The sequence below is a fragment of the Ascidiella aspersa genome, chromosome 4, assembly GCF_963924565.1.
Source record: "Ascidiella aspersa chromosome 4, kaAscAspe10.2, whole genome shotgun sequence".
NCBI classification, from domain to species: Eukaryota; Metazoa; Chordata; class Ascidiacea; order Phlebobranchia; family Ascidiidae; genus Ascidiella; species Ascidiella aspersa.
In genome coordinates this window covers 11,407,083-11,426,429 of record NC_139450.1, presented here as the reverse complement: position 1 = coordinate 11,426,429, position 19,347 = coordinate 11,407,083, and the positions used below count along the sequence as shown (strand labels likewise).

General features: G+C 35.3%; 4 protein-coding genes across 5 annotated transcripts; 2 read left to right on the top strand and 2 right to left on the bottom strand.

Moving 5' to 3' along the window:
* Positions 1–798: 798 nt before the first annotated feature.
* Positions 799–2,466, bottom strand: LOC146147834 (dolichyl-diphosphooligosaccharide--protein glycosyltransferase subunit 4). Its single transcript, XM_083387692.1, has 2 exons — positions 2,299–2,466; positions 799–948 (listed from the first exon to the last, which is right to left on the bottom strand). Exon 1 carries the CDS (start codon positions 2,459–2,461, stop codon positions 2,345–2,347), a length of 117 nt encoding a protein of 38 aa, XP_083243818.1. The 5' UTR covers positions 2,462–2,466; the 3' UTR covers positions 799–948; positions 2,299–2,344.
* A 1,386-nt stretch (positions 2,467–3,852) lies between these two features.
* On the bottom strand, positions 3,853–10,627 carry LOC146147833 (protein C-mannosyl-transferase DPY19L1-like). The gene is made up of 13 exons (XM_083386833.1): positions 10,307–10,627; positions 9,961–10,139; positions 9,649–9,802; positions 9,419–9,575; positions 9,077–9,206; positions 8,616–8,798; positions 8,388–8,536; positions 8,036–8,162; positions 7,612–7,835; positions 7,258–7,402; positions 6,836–6,962; positions 6,158–6,342; positions 3,853–5,568 (listed from the first exon to the last, which is right to left on the bottom strand). Exons 1-13 carry the CDS (start codon positions 10,617–10,619, stop codon positions 5,410–5,412), a joined length of 2,232 nt encoding a protein of 743 aa, XP_083242959.1. The 5' UTR covers positions 10,620–10,627; the 3' UTR covers positions 3,853–5,409.
* A 1,069-nt stretch (positions 10,628–11,696) lies between these two features.
* LOC146147832 (small ribosomal subunit protein mS22-like) lies at positions 11,697–16,604 on the top strand. The gene is made up of 11 exons (XM_083388373.1): positions 11,697–11,906; positions 12,769–12,837; positions 13,344–13,460; positions 13,524–13,608; positions 13,950–14,076; positions 14,455–14,619; positions 14,683–14,820; positions 15,563–15,702; positions 15,800–15,889; positions 15,951–16,062; positions 16,129–16,604. The coding sequence occupies exons 1-11, from the start codon at positions 11,786–11,788 to the stop codon at positions 16,216–16,218; spliced, it is 1,254 nt and encodes a 417-aa protein (XP_083244499.1). The 5' UTR covers positions 11,697–11,785; the 3' UTR covers positions 16,219–16,604.
* Positions 16,605–16,630: 26 nt separating this feature from the next.
* Positions 16,631–18,534, top strand: LOC146147831 (E3 ubiquitin-protein ligase MSL2-like). 2 transcript variants are annotated; one of them, XM_083388375.1, is made up of 4 exons: positions 16,631–16,834; positions 16,965–17,150; positions 17,216–17,294; positions 17,640–18,534. In XM_083388375.1, the coding sequence occupies exons 1-4, from the start codon at positions 16,636–16,638 to the stop codon at positions 17,749–17,751; spliced, it is 576 nt and encodes a 191-aa protein (XP_083244501.1). In that variant the 5' UTR covers positions 16,631–16,635; the 3' UTR covers positions 17,752–18,534. The 2 variants fall into 2 exon arrangements, with proteins under 2 accessions (XP_083244501.1, XP_083244500.1); XM_083388374.1 differs by having other exon boundaries at positions 17,631–18,534.
* Positions 18,535–19,347: the final 813 nt, after the last annotated feature.

Sequence of the window (19,347 nt, the reverse complement as noted above, 5' to 3'; positions counted from 1 at the left end):
AAAGGCGTTTTGCGTTTGATTTTGGTGTCGCATTAGCAAGACGTGTGACCCAATTACACTGAAAAAAACACGCAGCTTCGGACGGTGAGGTAAACCCTGACAAAAACGAACAAAAAACGTTAATGTCACTTCCGAAAAGGGGGAGGTCCGAACCCCCAAACCCCCGCCCCCCCCTGGATACGCCACTGTCGTAGGACCATATAGTTTTCTTGAGAAAAGGACCAATCCTCTTAAAAGAGGACATATGGTAGGCCTAATTTAAACCAAGATTTTAGTTTCACCTTCAAGCACTTTAATTACAAAAAGCATCAACCTTCGATTTTTTGACATTATACTCGTTTCCTGCGTTCCGTTATAACGTAACGTTGTGTCGTTATCTTTCAAGAAAATTATCGTTTTGTGAAGACATTTTTTGTAGTTCCAGCAAGAAAATTACCTAAATTTGGACTAATTCTTTCGAAACTGAATCGACTTTATCCAGGCACCTACGGCTCACAGTCGAGATGCAACATCTCTTTTAGCCTAGGAGAAAAATACCCTCTCGCATAAAACGCGACAGAGCTCCCAGTCTCTTGCAACGTAAATCTGTCGACCAGCGGACAGACAAGTCCAATACATTGAGATTTGCACAACGCCATTATAAGACAATTCTGTAAGCAGCTAATCTTTCTGCATGTTTGTTTCAACGACAGTACAAAAGCGGTAAAAATATATATTTTATGGAATAAACATTAGAAAATTACTAAATTTGTATACCCTATATTTAATATTGGACTTTAATGTACATTCATAAATAAACAAAGTAAACTTTTTTATTTATTGTGATACGATTTTATTGCACAAGACTGGTCTTCAAGGTTATATACCATTATTTTGGCATAGGCAATTCAAAAAAGCATTCATGTATAAAGTCGACATCAAAGAAAGTCTTGCAATCGCAGCAAATTTCTGGAAATGCATAAATTTAAAGATATTTAAAATATTTAAGGAGACAATATAACAGTCCATTTCAGGAAATCAATTAGAAAAAATTAAAATAAGGAAAATCAAAGAATAAATACATATATTAAATTCATAGCTTAACCTTAATTTAAATTTCAAATTAGCAAAACACATTGATAATTTTTACGCTAACAAAAAAGTCACTCCGGGGGCACATAAGTATTAACTAAACCAACAACTTCAAGGTTTAATTTTAAATTTTAAAGTTAGGCATTTGGTATGTTGCCAATAACTTTTATTCTTCCCTAAAGTATTTGAATAGGAAGAATATTTTTTGTGTTTAAACTGTGTCACTCATTACACTTTTGTTTGCACCTTTGTTTTTTTATCTGTCTTCCTGTAATTCTAAGTAGCTGTTTCAAGTTAAAGCTAATTCATTAGGCAAAATAGTATGAATTACATTACATTAAGTTTGTATTTTATGGCACTTTTCGCCAAGAACTTGTGAGTGCAATGATGTGCAATTTTTTGGCAAAGTTGAGGTTGGGGAATCTTATTACAACTGTAAACTGTTTTAGAATTCAGGGGTGCATAAAAAATGCCTTGGTATGCACCTGCCACCCAGTCTGCATTTCATTGCACTTCATGCAAAGATCTCTGGTATGCAGCACCAAATTTTAAGCTGTGCCATTAAGGTTTTATGCACGACCGAGGTTCTTGCACAACCCCACCTTTTTCTGTGTGAAAGTTGCTAATTTAATTAAGTGTGCACACAAATTGCTTTCAAAAAGTCTCTGGTGCACACCTGCGACATAATGCAGACCAGCCTGCAGCGCCCCATAGGAAAGTGAGTATGGCAGTGGCAGATCTCGCAGGTGCACAACCTAAAAAATCAAGGTGACCATGTGCAAAGGTCAAAAGTACAGCCCGCTACTTAAACACATTGCAAAATTAGGGGCAGGTTTAGCCCATTGCTGGTGCAGCACTCGCAATACTATCAACAGTGGTGTCACACCAGAAACTTTACATTTTGCGCAGGGGAGACAATTTTGCAGCTTAAAATTGCGGGGCTGTAATAACGTTATTTGTAAAATTTGCACGGCTGAAAATGGAGTACTATAAAACCGTTATCGAGACACAAGTTTTGCGCGTTTAGCGATTTTTCGTGGCTGACCGCATTTTACGTTGACTTTACATGAAATGTGCGGATATGACCGCAGCCCAGCGGGAAACTGGCCTTACTTGCCAACTGTTATGTTTGGCGGACAATTTTTCAAACTTTCAAAAGTGCCTTATAAAACAAATTTTAACAATACTAATAACTTTTAAAAATTGGGTAAGTTTAATTAAACTTACTTGTACAAAAGCTTCATGGAAATATGTACACGTTGGGGAATTTGATTTAGTCAGATTTCGATTTTGGTTTATTGACTGCAACATAATGATATGCAACAACCAACAAAAACAGTGATACTCCAAGCATGTTCGCAAACACAGCTAGTTGAACGTCCGTGATCATGTTTCCTGAATAAAGATAACGTCGGTAAAAGCAACAGGAAGAGTTTACTAGTAATACGACATTACCAACAAACAATGTGGCTTGTGGCTCTATTCGATTTAAGGTTCCGCTTTACAGCTTCATTTATTTATCTCATAAATGAAACTTACACTTACCGGTATACTCTTGCTTCAATTAGGACCTTGGTAGCTTAAGACGCTATTTGAAACTCGTACAGTGTACACGTACTTAGTTTGCCACGACTGCAGCAAAGTATGCTTAATCCAGACCCACAAAGTCCAATATCCTGGATGGGACCAAATTGGACAAGTTTTCGGTAGCCTATTTTAAAACAAGAATAGGGACATTGCAATTTAATAGGTTTATCCCGATCACCAAACAACCATTTAAAAGCTCATTGGTTCAGAGTTAGCTAACTAAATCTATCAATATTAAAATCGCGCTGATTCTTTGTGAATTTTCGTGATACCTTTCAAAATTTAAATTGACATAAATTGTACGTAGACCCCCGTAAGCCCTATTCTCGTTTAAATTATTGCCCTGTTTTTTTTTTAAATGCCAGATTACAACTTTGGTAAGACTACAAGAGCGACTTTTCTGCGAGTTGGATGAACATTTTGAATTTACAAGATTGCTTACCAAAGCGAAAAAACGCTTTGGGGCAACAGGCTATTAATACAACTTTTAGAGATCTGTTAATATTTTTTAATGGGAACACACAATAAGACCTACAAAGCAACAACATTTAAAACAGACTAACCTATCATATTATAAAGCCAAATACACAATAATATCCACCACAGAAATAATATTATAAAGCCAAATACATAGTAATATCCACCACAGAAATATCTAAAATGGTCGGAATAAGGCCTAAATGGAAAGGAAATAGTATTTGGGGTTAGTGATGGGTAATGGGTTGGAGTAAAAATTACTAGAGGAGTTAGTCATGAAGTTAGGGGTGAGGTTTAAGGTGGGGTAAAAGGTTGCACAGGCCTTATTCTGGCCATTTAGATATTTTTTCGGACGGTTTAGGACTTATTCCGATTTTGATGTTGCCCTTATTAGTTTTTTCCGAACTGTGTTTTAATCCGACGTTGATGTTGTTCTAATTTTGATTTTATTATTCGAGTCTTTTATAATGTGGTCATAGGCCTATTAAAGCAAGTAGGCCTATCAAGGTCACCTTTACAAGTTTGAAATTTTGAAAACTGACCATTCGGCGGGCTCCAGGGTGTTAAGACAAGGTTTGAACACCAAATCAACTCATGGTTAATAGCGCGCGCAAAAAAAAGCTAGTTTAAACAAACTTTACCCTAGTTTATACAACATCGAACAGAGCAATAAAAACTACATTACAACAGCACACTTTCTTAAATGTTTTTGGTAGTTTAATAAATTCAGGTAACACCAACATTAAAACGCCAAGAAAGCAACAAACTTGTACAAAAAAGTTTTTGTGGTCCGTGCAGCAGTCTGTTGCGACGCTAGCGTCAACACAAGTGGATAAATCGGATAATACATTTGCACAAAAGCCCGCGAAACTTTCACTCAATTTCAATCGCATTAAGAGGCGAGAAACGCCAAGACAGTTCAAAAGTTGCTGCAATTTGTGACAGATAACAGAGTAACGATCAACATCTTGGGTACATTTTAGCAGAACTTCGATCGTAAAAAGGCAGAATGGACTAGAGGAAAAGGCAGTACGGCTTTAATTACACAATGGTTAAATAAATTTTGTTCGCAAATATCACAATATATTAGACAGTTAATGGTATAACAATAAAACGAGAACGATCCCGTGAGTTTATAAAAAAAATACATGCGCTAATTTGGCTGATAGTGGCGGCAAGAACAAGGCTAAACATGTTTTTTTAGGTTTCTAATCAGTAACATGTATTTCTGCATGCGTCCATTACTTGGTCAGAGTATCCTTAGGTACTGTTATGCTTTGGTTTGTTAGGTTGCAGGATAAAGCCAAATTAAGTATGGGTGTTTCTGTTAACATAACTTGGGCGATGTACAAACAATTGGTACGGCGATAAATCGGACAGGGTTTAATCTCAGGGCGATTTGTTAAACAATGACACCAATGTAGATATGAGACTATATTACATGCAGGGCACAAAATGATATTAATTCATGAACTGTGTACGTAACATGCTAGCAGTTTCGAAACAGTGTAATAAGTAAATACGGCTGCTTCACTACAGGTTCAAAAAATGTTGTCGTCACGAAAATTTTCATAGCAAAATGTCGACACGGTAACAAAATATGACTGAGTAGCAAAAAAAATGCGAAAAAATACTGCTTTATCCTTTCAACACAACTGCTTTGTCATGAACACAACGAACGAATCAACAATTGAACGCAAACACATTTAAAAATAAATATATATGTGGGAGGCACTTTAAATTAGTTTTTTGGTCACTTGACGAAACACAAATCATCTAAAACACTGCATGTTGTGCTACTGAAGCCTTGGAAATGGGTTAAAAGCTATACCAGCATAAAGTTGGTTCGGGTAGGGCTGTGTCCGAAACAACAAGCTTGAAATACCAAATAGGAGCATCTTTCAAGTTGGGACTTTTTCGTTAGGTTTTTCGGCAAAGTTTGTCGAGAATAAATAAAACACCGAGGAATGTTCTATCTTTTTTACAAATGTTTTCAAACGTAATTTTCATCGCAGATTCGCAGTATACAGGGCGCTCGCTGGGCTTTGGAAGGTGTTTATAAACAAAAAAAGATTTTCACCAATTTCTCGTTTTTTTATAAATTACAGTTTCCCGCTATTGGTCGCTGAAATGTATAAAACGGAGGCCGAAATGCGTTTGGAAATGACTACGGTGACGTGGAAAGCTACAAAAACACCAGTGGCAAAGTTCAGAGTTGGGCAATATTACGACCAAAGTAGCGGGCCAGGAGGGGTGCGGGCGGGGACTGAGAGCCTAGTTTTTCCTGCTTTTCTTCTTGGTCCTTGTTTTGCCGCTGCTGTCTAGCTCGGCGCGGGGGACGACTTTCAGCAGTGTGTAGACGTCGTTCTTGAAGACCTCTTTGAAGTACGGTTCGGGGTTTTCGCGCGCCCACTGACAGGCCGGGGTCTTGCCCTGTTTTGAAGGAAAAGAGACTAACCTGTTATATACACTAGTAGTTCAAAACACGTGTATCCCTATCAACAGAAATCATTTAGTTGGTTACTAGCCTTGGTAAGTATGGCCGTTGAGTGTCTGGTAAATTGTAAAGACGCCTTGCAAAACCGCGAATACCTTAACTTCATATTGTTTTTGGTTTGCTTCACTTTAATGTTGGTGGTATATATGCAATTGGATAACTAACAACAGAGATGTGGATTAACAACGTTTTTTTTTATGTTTGCCATTTTTTCGTCAGTGGCTTGGCATAACTAAAAAACTAACTTGGTCGTTTATCGCATTCGGTGTAAGTCTAAGTAGGTTAAAAAGTACCTAAAATAGTATTAAAAGAATACAATTGGAACTTAATAATTTAAGAAAACAATAAAAAAACGCGTATTTTATAGCTTGTATGTACGATAATCATTTAGGCCGACTGATTTCCGGGAGCATTTCCGATGGTATACACTGTGTAATTATAGCGTGCAGCGCGGCTATAACACCCGAATCAGCGACAAATAAATAATTCCGGCAAAACGGACGACCAAGTGTACGTTTTACCGACCTTGTTCTGCGGTTCCTCGATGTCCCAGATCTCCGGCATCTGACAACCATCCTTGGTCTTTCTCACGCACCACGAGTTCTCGAGTACGTAGTAGTTAACGCCCATGTCCTCCATGGTGTCGCGGACCTGGCCCAGGTCTCGACGGCTGTACATAGAGTAGACGCGCATTGTTCGGGCTCGTAGACCTGCGTGGAAAAGGATAAAACCATTGCATTGTGCTGCGGTTCGAATCGTAGCTGATCGCGCTACTCAAATGAGCATTACGATGTCACGTTTCTACAACGCGAAAATAGTTTTCTAGTGCCACCCGGAAAAACGTGCTGTGTGACTGTGCGAACAACTTTGAAAAATTACAGTAAACTTTTCCACGCGTTACCTTACCGCATCCGAAGTGGACTACATCAAAAAATCAAATAATTCAAGTCAGATTGCGGAGTGACGGACGGCCAGATGGGGCGGTATTCACATTCAGACCTCGGATTTTACATTTTAAAACTTATGTTTTCTTGCTATGGAAACTAATTAGTACAAGAAACAATTGTACCAACTACCAATGAATTCAGAATTTGCAGCAATAATGTTTAGACGGACACACGACCACATTTTATTTCGTATATTCAGTCTATTAAGATAGGACTGTAACCAAAATGCCAACTTTAAAGGAACAAACTGCTTTACCTGCATCTTCGTAATGGGGATGGTTGACGATTGGACGTAGACAAGATAGTTTGATACTGGCCGTTGTTGGCATTGCACCAGCAAAGACCACATCTTTCGGTAGGTTATCATTAATGTAGGTGATGAGCTAAAATAATAAACACAACGCATTTGTATCTCTGCTGCGCAATGAAGTAGCAATCTGAAGCTCAAACCATTTCAGGGCAAAACGTCATTTTAGGCCGCAATAATTTTAGCCATTTGATGGTAGACTACACGACTACACACCACTGTGGGTGAGAACAGTGTTTGGTTTTACTAAAAAAATAGAGTTTTTTTTAAGTCAAGTTTAAAAAACATAGAAATGACACCACACTCACAATTAAATGCAATGCTAAACACAAGTTGACAATTTGATTGAGCTGTTGCGTAATTGGGCATACCTGTTCCTGTGGCCAGTTCTCAAACTCCCCAATTATGTTCCATTGGTGAATGAGGTTGTTTATTCCAGAAACTGCCGAAATGGCTAGAATCGCACACAGTACAGCACTGTGACGTGTGCGAGATCCCAGAAAGCCAAAAAGTTGTCTATGGATATAAAAACATTTATCTAAGTAATTTTTTCTCTGATGTATCCAAAAATCTACAGTATAAAGGATCCCAAGTGCTTAAGTACTGGCTATGACAGCCTGATGAAACAATACTTAAAAAGACAACAAAACAAATATTAATGCCACTTAAGACATGGGATTGCTAACAAAATAATTAATAAAATCTTTAAAAGGCATTTTGCTTACCTATTAGCAAAGAGTGATGCTGTGATAGCCATCATTGGAGTCATGAACAGCTTTAATCTCATGATGAGTATTGCCATACATGAGAAACCAATCATTTGTAAAACTGTGTACACCAACTCAACGGAGGGCTTTGTCCTGTGGGCCTCTACTTCAGGGTCATAGGTCACAACCTTTTCTTTGGTTTCAGCATCACCAGACCCGTTTTCGTCCTGGGTGTTTCTTATCTATAAAGGAGCTGGTTGATTTTACTGCATCCCATTTGAAAGGTTTACAACAAAAAGTATACTTTTATATATATTAAGTAGAATACATTAGCAACAGGCTTGGGATTGAAAGAACATGGAGGAATAGTACATGATAACTGAAATAAAGAATGAAACAATTGCCAGTAACAAACACAAACAACAATAAAAAATATGCTGACCTGATATTGGTCGTATTCATACTTAAGGCACTTGATCACCAGTGTTGTGGTAATGACAAACATGCTTGGGATTAGCAAGGTCTTGCTCAGCTTCCAAACAGTTTCCATCTCAAGGAAATCAAATTCTCTAAATCAGATAAGTGTGTAATTAGAAAAGATGAAAATTGGAGGAAGTAATTGATAGGTATATTAAAGATTTTTTTGTGGTAGGCCAAAGCTACTCGATATTCAATAGTAAATATAGGCTTATATATATACAATAATTTTTGTTATAGATTGTCCTGACAGCACTGTTGTTCCAGCCTGAATATTTAACTAGTATTGTTTAGTAACATATTTATTCAATTATTACTTGGCACAAGTGTACAGCATAGTATGAAAGTTTTGAAAATTGCTGAACTTCGACAGCATGATTTCCCAGATGTGTTTGTCATCAGCGATCATAAATGCAGTGGAAATAGCCTTCTTTAATCCGAAGGTTCCAATCAGCCAAATTATTCCCTGCAAAAAATAAAAAATAGCACAGTGAAAAAGGCAAGTTTGTAACTGCTAAATATACAAAGTACTTATTTTATTTTACCTTTGTGAAACAGCGGCTGATCAGACCACGAATGTTAGTCTCAATCTTATTCTCCAGCTTCACTATACAAATAATGGAAAGAAGACTGGAAGCGTACCACGAAGTTAGAAGCATTTCGTTGCCAAATTGAAAGACAAAGTTGGCTAGCAATGCAATCAATTGGGCATGGAGAAGAATGTTGATCTGCGGACAAAAAAGTGTTCACCAGTGTTTTAATGACTTAATTTTATTACCTTAAATTCGGCAAAATAACTGAAGTCTTATTTAATTCATTAAGGCGCTGTATTTGGTATTTGTTTTAACAGTTTTTGAACTAAATCTTAGAGCAAATGCTTAAAATCTTGACTTAGTTCAGCTTTGTTTGAGGGGACTAGACTTATTTCAGTTATTAAATAAAACTTTCGGTTATTAAAAACGCTACTTTTCATTATTCAAAAGGTAATTAAAAACAAGGAAATTACCTTCCAAGATCCAATAAACTCGAGCATGTACAGGGCGAAGACAGCTGCTGTTTGGGTGAGAAGAGCAAACTGAGCAAATTGCCATGGCAACATAAACAGAAATGCAGCTGCACAGATGGCCATCATGTGTCTGAAAGAAACAAGGAAATTGTGATCAAACAAGAAAAGCTTACGTTTCGGCAGCTTGTTACACAAACAGCCTATATAAAAAATTTGTAATAACTTTCCAGAACAGAGGCAAAAGAAATAGTTAGTCATCACATTAATTACAATAAAACATTCACAAGATCAACAAAACATAATGACCAGCTTTAGAACAACAACAACACATCGAAGACTAACTTCCAGTAATCTGGTTTTGGGGTTTTAAGCATGTGGGTGACCAGCAAAAGTTCCACAATAAGAAATGGAAATGAGTAGCTTTCGCGAAGCGGTGGAGTCCACATCACCCTTGTTGCCTCACTGTGGTTAAAGAAGTAGAATGCAACACAAATGATGCCTGAAAAAAAAATTAGATAAAAACGACGAAAAAATAATTATTATTTCATTACATTGCAGATGACTTCACATACCTCCCCATAAGCTGCTACCAGACACATACCATCCATACAAAAATACAACTGACAGCATAGCACTGTTTAATGCATAAACGCAGGTAACATAGAAGTAGTGAGGAACCCCAATACCCTCACAACTTTCAATTGCAGGAAGTTCGCCTCTGTTAATCTGCATGGACCGAAAAAGGAAATATTTTAAAGCCTATTTAAGATAAAAAATTGTGGGGAAAATGCGTTATAAGAACATAATGGAATAAGCAAATTATATAATACACACAAAACAAGTCTTTTTAAGTGTTACATTCATGTAATTTTTATTTGTCTCACCTTCCAGCAGGTTTTAGTTTTAATTTTGCTTGCTCTTGTGAATGAATCAAACATCCTGTAAGTCAAACCAATCACAAGCTCTGGGTAAAGGTTGAATCGTTTCAACACATTGATGGTAGTTGGAAACTCAGTAATGTTGTCAAAAACAATTTGTGAGAAACCATTGATGGCAGTCGGTGCTAAAGACAAAATACAAGCATAAATAAACCATAACGCAAAAGCACATTCAACCTATAACCAGTAATAGTAATTTAGCTCAAATAATATCTTGGAAAGACACCTCAGCAAATGTTATCATTTTACATCTTTTTACAGAAATGTGAATCTTTATATTGTCATATGTTACCTTCAATCATGGTTTTGTAGTAGGAGTAGTAGAGCCCCATTTCTGTGCGAAAGGTCAGATCCCGTTCGAGACTGGAAAGGTGAGAAAAGTGTCGATCATTCTCAAACATGGTCCAAATATGCAGCCCATGCATCCATCCAACCACACCAGCGAGAAGAAGTGCCACAATAACCCAGTTATTGAGATAAGATGTTATTGATGGCAAGGTGGGTGATGCATCTTTTTTGCCCGATTTCTTTGTTGATTTCTTGACACTTGCACCATCACCATTGCCACTGCTTGTTGGCACCTTGTGCACCTGTTTCCTGGCCATTGTTTACTAAAAACCTGTAAAAAAGTTGGTTATCAAATTGTTAGCACATAGACACAATAATCGCAAGCTAACAGGTGACACGAATATGCTGATCTTGTAAAGCTTGTATAACGTTTTATCTTAACATTTATTGTCAAGGGCATAAAGTCAAAAGTTACAGCATAACATAAACTCATGTCTAAACAAATCATTTCAAACGTTTTGTAGGAAACTTGGCCTAGTAAAATGTATAATTGTCTGATGTACACCGTGTATCTAAGCTAAAAAGCTCTTTAGTAATTTATACAATTTAACATAACGCAGCAAAACAGCTTTCTTAACGGAAGAACACTCTCATGCTGCGGGCGCATTTTGCACTGAAATACTGATGATGTGGCGCCGGCGACACCGTTCGAACCGTTAAATGTCGCGTCAGAAAAAAAGGCGCACGGTGCGACGCAAGCCATTGTGTCTGGCAAATTATTCAGATCAAATTTTCATGGCGAAAGTTAGAAGTCACGTTGTATTGTTGTGATATGGCCTGGGGACACATTTTGCATCGCGATGTATAGAAATCGTAAATTTTATTCTACATGAAACAATGCCCATAGAAAAAGCGCTTTTGATTTAAGTGCAACCTTTTTAAGTTTAAGCACAGCGATAGCAACAATAATTACTATGACTTCGTAAACCTGGTTGTGTTTTAACTATTTTTGTAGTTTATATAAAAATCAGTTTAAAATATATATAAGGTTACAAATATGCAAGTGGAAATATTAAATGATTTATTAACTCTTCTTGCACTTGTTTTGTCAATAAAATGTCTATGGCTCAAATATTAACTTAGGTAATTTATTTGGATCTAAATATTGGTCACCATCTTTTATCTAAATGGTCAACGAAAGTAGAAAAATTAAGAATAAATCTATTTGAATGTAAATATTTGAATGTAATTTCGTAACTTATATTAGTAGGTAATATTTTTATTTGTGCCAAAATCGAGATTTTTTTTCAAGCGTAAAACTTTATTATATTTCGAATTAAAAGATAAACTTTTTTTCCAACAGGTGATTGCATTTTGTGGCGCGTGACAATTAACTAACTTATAACCTAAGGTAGCCTAATAATATTACTGTTGTAGTAATTCATACAAGTAAACAACAGGGCGAAGAAAATCATAGTGCACAATGAAGGGCCTTGTTCGCCAAAAAGCATACCTCAGTTTAAACAATCTTTTACATCACAAAGTGATTTGTAAAACCGTATATTCGGGACCTGAAAAAACACCGGATTTTTCACGAGTTGATTGTAAGTAGATATATATACATACATATTTATGTATATATATATATAGCGCGCCGAAATACGCCTCCTCTAACGTCTTATTTAAAATTTTTGTTGTTTAAAGCAGTGTTTCTTAATCAAGTGAATGGTTCACCCCTGGGTGAATAAAATTTTTACAGAGGTGAACCCATTAAAAGGGGTGAATAAGGGTGAACCATCAGAAGGATAATAGCTTGCAAGCAGGGCGGATATTCCGGGTGTTCAACCTGCTCAGTGAACAGTTGAGAATTTCCAAAAACAAAATCAATTCCAAGTTTTTTCACAAGGGTGAATGAAATCCGTAGATAGATTCTATGGGTGAACAAAACTAAAAAAGTTTAAGCACTGGTTTAAAGTACCGCATTAGTGTCTTGGTGTCGTCAACAACACATTTTTGATGTTGTTTCCTGACTATCGGTCGAACACAAATCAGTTATTTTTTTTAAACTTATAAAAATGCTTATTGTTGATATTTTTGTCACTTTAAAAAGACGAACAACTATAAAATTGCCCAAGACATTATTTTAGAAAAATGTTGTGTAAACTGTTAAAATACAAGGTAAAATTACCAAAAGCCTAGCATATTATCAAAATAGTTAATGTCGTTATCATATACCATAATATTGCTCTACTAGTAATATAGCTTACTTAAAATGTTGTTTAAAATAATTTGATAGTAAATTTTTTATGATAAAATTTTAACTGAACAGGCAATTTAAAAATGCTGACTGTGGTTTGTTTTAATTGTGTAAAAGATTTATGTGCATTTTTAATTAATTTTTGTTTGAATTAATTTCGACCCACTGCGTTAATTTTTAAAGGTGAATAGATGTATTACTTTTAACAGATCAGTCCAATGATGAAAGTTGGGAAAGCAAAAAACTTGCAGTTTATCGTGAAAGGATAATAGAGCTTCGTAAGTAACACCAATCATATCACTGATAAGGGGGGATGTTTATTCGTAGAATAAATTAAATCCGTAAAATTTAAAGCGCTTAAATTCCAATTCTGTTGTTTGAAATTGATAATTGTTGTGCTATAATTTGTTTTAAATGCATTGTATTACTGTGGGGGTAGCTTTGTAACTAAATGTACGAGGTCCCAGCTTGGATAACTTCTTACTGCTTGTTGAAACAATATAATTCTTGCCTTAAATATAGGGCTATACAATGCTTGCCATTGCCAATAGTGATAGCCTTTATCTGAAATGTTAACTGTCAATTAATTGTTAGTGCAAGAAAGGCTACAAAGCAATAAAAAATCATTGTACATTTTTCTGTATTTGTTATTCTAGATTTGAAACCTACTATTCTACAATCTACTTTGAATACTTGAGTGTAAAATAGCAATTTATTAAAGTGTAAACTTTGTTGCACTTATTTTTTATGTAGGATTTGTTATTAACCTTCTTTTTTTCAAAAGAGAATGGAAGAAAAATTCGTGGAATGAAAAGGCAAATTATTGATCAAGGTGCAAAACAAATGTACAATGTTCCTCATAATAAGTGGTGCAAACAAGATGAACAACTTCCTATTTCAGGTATATATTTCTACTAAAAAATATTTGACAATGTTGTTTTTTTACTAATGTTCCTTTTTATAGAGGTTTTTAAAAAGGTCCTTGGAAATGCTGTTGAATCAACAAATAAAAAGACAAGAGAAAACAACTTGGATCCAGACTTTTATAGGTATTTAAACCAATCAATATATTTTTTTTTCATTTTTTAGCATAAATTTATTCACTGTTTACTATATTTTTCAATTGCATGCAGCCATTATGTTTAGAATTTTTGGCACATTATAAAGTTCTACACTTTTTTAAAGTTATTTTTGTGTCAGTTTTTGATTGATAAATTTAGTGCACCAATGTTAAAACTACTTAAATGTTGCAACATGGTTGCCCAATCACTTATTTAAGTATTATATTGGTATGTAGGTTGTAACTAAATTCCTGCATTCTAGTATTATTAATTGTTTGGAAGATTCATAGTAGTTGTGACTTGTGAATATATTTTTTTATTTTTTCCAGGCCAGATGTTCAAGCCTTGCTACAAAAGATTAATTGCATTGATCCCGAAAAGTTATTTGCTGAAACTGTTGGCGATTACACAGAAATGCCCACAATCCGTCTCCTCACTTCTGAACAACTTAACAATGTATGAAACACCAATAGTTACTTTTATTTTATAAATAGTTAGACAATACTTGATCATTAGGTGACATATATTTTAACTAATTTAAAGTTATCAAAATACCTAAAATTACGTAAATTGTCAATCTAAAAAACTCTCTTGCAAACATGCTGTATAGTATGTTGTTTTGCATTTATCTGAGACTGACCTTTTATACTATGAATTTCGAGACTGCTTTTAAGGGCGTTAGCAATTAAAAACTAAACGCTGTGCAAAAAGCTATGCGGGTGGAATTTTTTTGAGGTGTTTTATATATAAATCTGACTCTTTACTGTATGGTGATTGACGTAGTTGGTAACTGTTGGCTATAATCTGCCTGTGAAATTGTATTTACTTTTTTAGGAATTCACAAAAATGAAAGATAAATATGAAGGCCTGCTTGAAATGCCACCAGTTATGCTGGAAAGAGAAGAGATAGGTGAAATGGTGGCATTTGACCCTGAACTTAATGGATATGAGGAAGGCAAACTTGTTTTCACAGACATAAGTCAACAGCTTACTCCTAATGTAAACAGTTTTCGTTTTAATTTTTATGAAATATGTATCAACAATTTTTGCATACTTTTGTAGCAACGAGTGATTGTAATCCGAGAGCCAGATGGAAAGCTGCGAACAGCTAATTGGGAGGAAAGGGACAGGATTTTGGATGTTTATTTTGAGAAACCTCATCGAAAACTATTTAAAGATCCAATATTTGAAGATTCAGAGGTAGATATCATGAACAGATGGAATTTTACTGTAATGTGCTTTAGTAGATGGAATTTTACTGTAATATGCTTTAGTACTCTATATCAGAGGCATAGAGATATACTGCTAAACTTACCAACATGTGTATTGTTAATATAATACATAAATCCCGTCATAAAGTACCCTTTGCTGTGAAAAACCTTAATTATCTAAACCAGTGGTTCTCAACCGGCCGGGCCGCCAAAAATATTACAATATTAAATCTAAACTGCAAAATGCAAGATCTGAAGGCTTGTCCATCAAATTCAGACCTTCGCCTGTTCCGTATTTTGCAGCATTGTGCCGTAACATAGAGTTAATGGTCAACTTTGGACTTTATTGTACGTCACAATGTTGCAAGTATTGTGACCAACTGTTTAAAACTCGTTTAAGTCTTAAACATTAAAACCAGTATATGTGAAAAACTTATAGAATCACGTATAACAAATATGACATCAAAAAGACAGCAGCAAATTGCCCATAAAATTCAAGCTTCCATTCTTTGCTTTTGAGTTGCCTACTTTTGTCGTAATTACATTTAGGGTTAATTTTAATTTTTGAAGGTTTAGTGGTTCGCAAAATTTGTTTTGAAATTTTACCGGTCCATAAGCTAAAAAGGTTGAGAACCACTGATCTAAATGCATTTTTTGGCCATAGCATGAAAGGGTAAAATAACAAACCATAATGCCCTTGTTTCATTACTTTTTGAATTGTTTTGGTTTAGATTGCTTTTCGACGTCAACTTCATGTTAACTTGCTGGAAAAGATTTTAATTAATTTTGAGCCAGATTCAGCAGATTTTCTTAAATATACGCACAAGGTCTATGATGACATTGACAACAACAGTCTGTATGATCTATTAAGGTAGATATTTTTAATTAATTTATTCATTTGCAATCAATTCTTTTGTTTACCTGTGATTAAAAAAATGAAATATTGACTGTATTAATATTCTTCACAGATCAACCAGATTTTATTGTGGTTTTCTATTTTACCTTGCCAAGCATAGGTCAATAGACGGTCTTGTGATTAACAACGTGGAAAAATACGGGTATGGATTAAAATACTTAGATATTCGCAACAGTTTTATAAAATTTGCAATTGTGTGTTAGGTTATCAGCCGCAGCTGATGTTGTCAGGTTGTTTGTCTTAATCAATCCTGAATCACAAACAGCAACATCCCTAAAGAATAAGTCGAATGAGAACGACTTAGAAGTTATAAAGGTGTTCATTTTATACTTTTTATAATATGCAATACCAAAATCCTTACAAAAACTTTTTTCTTTGTAGACTTATGTACAAGGTGATGCCACCAATGTAAAATCATTACAGTTAATACTGGAAAGCTTTCAGTTGGACCATAATGCCGCCACTGTATGAATGATGTAAATTTCAAACCACTTGTTCGCAAGCATATGACTCAAAACGTCATTCAATAAGAACAGTTCAAAAAGATAACAACTCAAAGCAAAGAAAACTGTTGTGTTCAAACATAGCTTCCAATTGGACTCTTCTGTCTGAGCATTATACGGAAAAGAAAAAGCGTGGTTTCCAAAAAAAAAAAACATGAAAAGAAACCGATAACACCCTAAGTGCTATGATTTTTTGCCATTGTTGTTTCTGCGACATTTGTAATGTTATAAATTCTGACTCTTGGGTCACAATATTTGTTTTTTGTCCTATTGCTTTTGTAAAACCAGAATCATCCAGCAATGTTACTTCTGTTGTTTAGATTTCTAATTCCACTTGTGTTTTTTCTCCTGTAGGTGTGCATTAGTTACACTTTAAAACTTTAAAATGGATACTGAAAACTGTACCAACCTCTATCTTCAAGTTTGTCAAACTTTTCTTACCTGCAACTACAAAGACGAAAGTACTTTCGATGACCTGTATAAACTGTTGCCTTGGTTGCGTCAGTCTTTAACTTGCTGTGTTTGTGCTGGCATTGTGATTGACCCCATGTCCTCAACCCAATCCCATTGTCAACATTTTGTTTGTATGTTTTGATTAATAAAATTGCTCCGGTTTTATGTAATACTGACATTATTTTTTGTGTCTTAAAGGTTAAACCCTTCTTTTATATGAAAAATGCTTAAAGCTGTGTAACTTATAAGTTTTATTCGTAGGTGCAAAATGCAAAGGTGGCAAAATGATTTTGCGTCCGCAATGCAGCTGGTGCAAAGACGCTGAAGTTTTCGAGACAAACCCGCATCTTGTTGTTCTTGTACTTTGCTTCAAAAAGATTTGTCAACTTATTGCAGCTTCTCCAATCAATGACTACATTATCAAATTTGATGCCACGAGAAAAAAAGGTAAATGTCGGTGCATGATTTCAGATGTATTGTAACTTACAAATGTCTTAAACCTTTTATTGCAGAATTGGCAACAATTGAAAGTGCCCGAAAAATAGAAGTGTTATCAAAGCAAAGGAAACGTGGTTCAAAAAATTTTGGCAGGTAATATGATTTTTTTGCTTTTTTTGTTGTTAATTCTATGTTGCGGTAGGGCTATATATTATTGGTTCTCGGGATTTTCTGGCCTCATATCACCTTATGGCTTTTTGCTGTCACTGTGTACAACCTGGTTTTAAATGAAACCATTTAGCCTAATTTTTCTAATATTAAATCCAAAATAAGCTATATATTTTAAATTATAACTTACAAAAGCTGCAACTATATTACACTTGCTGTAAAAAAACACTAGTGGTATGTGTACGAAACACTGCTATAAACGGATCTGTAATTAAAGTTAATGTTTTAAAGATTCTAAAATTTGTAACAAAAATGAAATAGTGTTTTTAGGCGCCTGGTGTCCAATCGTTTGTTGAACATCCCTGTGGGCAAAGTTTTACAAGAGGCTGTGAGCATTTCACAAGTGAATCTAGTTGAAGGCAATGAAAAGTCTGTTACATAAGATCGTCATTGGGCAAACAAAACAAGAAATGTTCCTATTGCCAGCATAAGGTGGATTGTCGAGAAGCGTACTACAAACTGAGATGTTACTACTGTGTTCTGCAAGGTGATGCGTCCAAACGATGCTGATACAATTTTTATTTTCCGTTTGATCGTGTTCTTCAAACTTCGATTCAGTGCTCTGTACAAACCCGCAGTGTTGTTGTAGACGTCCAGAGCGCTTTTTACAAAACAGTCCTCATGTAATGTATCGTGCTGTTTAACTCGTGTTTCGTGCGACCAAGCTGTGCCGCGGCGTAAACGAATTATTTTAATTTGAAGGATTCTTTACGGCATGCAGTAATCCAGTTACAACTTAACAACCTTTTGTATTTTTCGAAATATTCATTACTCTTTTTAGTGTTGTAATGACTGAAGTCTAAGTACACCTAAGTTACTGTATTAAATGACGTGACTTTACTCAAATCTTTCGGACAAGTGACTTTGGTTAAAATGAGATCTTATCAATAAACATTTTTTTTGTAAAATTATTATTTATCATAATTTTTAAATGGAAAATAATTTGCTTGCTAAATGTCGCGTTTTTGTTATTTTAAGCTGACTTCTTGCTCATATAATCAGACAAGTTTACCAATTTTAATAGTTTACCGTTTTATTTTTAGACAAGGACTGTAGGCCTACTTTTTGTAAACAAACAAAAAATGCGACAATAGCATTATTAAGCTGGAATTGTATTAGGACCAGTAATGTCTTTGTATTGCTTAAGCAATTTTGGATAAATCTTTCTCGCAACCAATCACAATAAATCCTGCCATACAAAAAACTAATGCAGTCGGCGATCCGTAGGTTGAGGAACACTGCCACGAAATGAACCCTGACTAAAGTGCAGCATGTAGACTGCAATCTATTATTGTAGGCTTACTTGAAAATGAATTTGTCTCGAAACACGAAAAAATTTTCTGCACACTAGGCTGAACCTGGAAGGTCCCATGGAATTTATTAAAATGGCCGTTAGCTTATTGTTCTAAAGAAATGTGTGAACCATTAAAGATTGCGCCGAACATATAGTACCGGCAGTGCTTTGGAATGTCTCAGTGCCGATCTTAGCTGCATTATAGGTAAGGTTATAATTATATGCTTTATTAGCTGGAAAAAAAATGCAAGTAAGTGGTTGAGCTATAATTTTTTTGTGTGGGTATTTAAACAGAATGCTACAAAAAAACAAGATATAGCATTGCATCATAAAACGTGTAATCGAAAGAAGCCTGCTATCCTATAGTCAAACCATAGCTATAGATTGCATAAAAAAGTTAGGTGAGAATCCAGCTAAGAAAGTGGGAACAAATCAATCACCGGAAACTAATTTATAGGCTACGTTATACAGCCTATGTTGTAGGTAAGTCTAGGGCAGGGCCCTGCACATACGGCCCGCGTGCGACCAACGATCGATGTTACACCATTTTTCGATTTTTTACGTCATTCCTGAAATATTGTCATGTAACCTTTAGTATGCCATGTTTTTGCTTCTTGCGGCCCTTTACCTTTTTGAGTTGTGCAGGCCTGCTTTAGTCAATTAATTACGCATATTTAATGTGTC

What these genes read in the sequence shown, in the direction of transcription:
- LOC146147834 (XM_083387692.1), bottom strand. Translation starts at nt 2,461, where the DNA reads ATGATCACGGACGTTCAACTAGCTGTGTTTGCGAACATGCTTGGAGTA.
- LOC146147833 (XM_083386833.1), bottom strand. Translation starts at nt 10,619, where the DNA reads ATGGCCAGGAAACAGGTGCACAAGGTGCCAACAAGCAGTGGCAATGGT. An exon ending in AGAACTGGCCACAGGAACAG is followed by an intron (nt 6,963 to 7,257) that starts GTATGCCCAATT and finishes TTATTATTTTAG; the next exon opens with CTCATCACCTACATTAATGA. An exon ending in TCCCCATTACGAAGATGCAG is followed by an intron (nt 6,343 to 6,835) that starts GTAAAGCAGTTT and finishes TTTTCCACGCAG; the next exon opens with GTCTACGAGCCCGAACAATG.
- LOC146147832 (XM_083388373.1), top strand. Translation starts at nt 11,786, where the DNA reads ATGAAGGGCCTTGTTCGCCAAAAAGCATACCTCAGTTTAAACAATCTT. An exon ending in GGATTTTTCACGAGTTGATT is followed by an intron (nt 11,907 to 12,768) that starts GTAAGTAGATAT and finishes TACTTTTAACAG; the next exon opens with ATCAGTCCAATGATGAAAGT. An exon ending in AGTCTGTATGATCTATTAAG is followed by an intron (nt 15,703 to 15,799) that starts GTAGATATTTTT and finishes TATTCTTCACAG; the next exon opens with ATCAACCAGATTTTATTGTG.
- LOC146147831 (XM_083388374.1), top strand. Translation starts at nt 16,636, where the DNA reads ATGGATACTGAAAACTGTACCAACCTCTATCTTCAAGTTTGTCAAACT. An exon ending in CCATTGTCAACATTTTGTTT is followed by an intron (nt 16,835 to 16,964) that starts GTATGTTTTGAT and finishes TTTTATTCGTAG; the next exon opens with GTGCAAAATGCAAAGGTGGC. An exon ending in GGTTCAAAAAATTTTGGCAG is followed by an intron (nt 17,295 to 17,630) that starts GTAATATGATTT and finishes AAAATGAAATAG; the next exon opens with TGTTTTTAGGCGCCTGGTGT.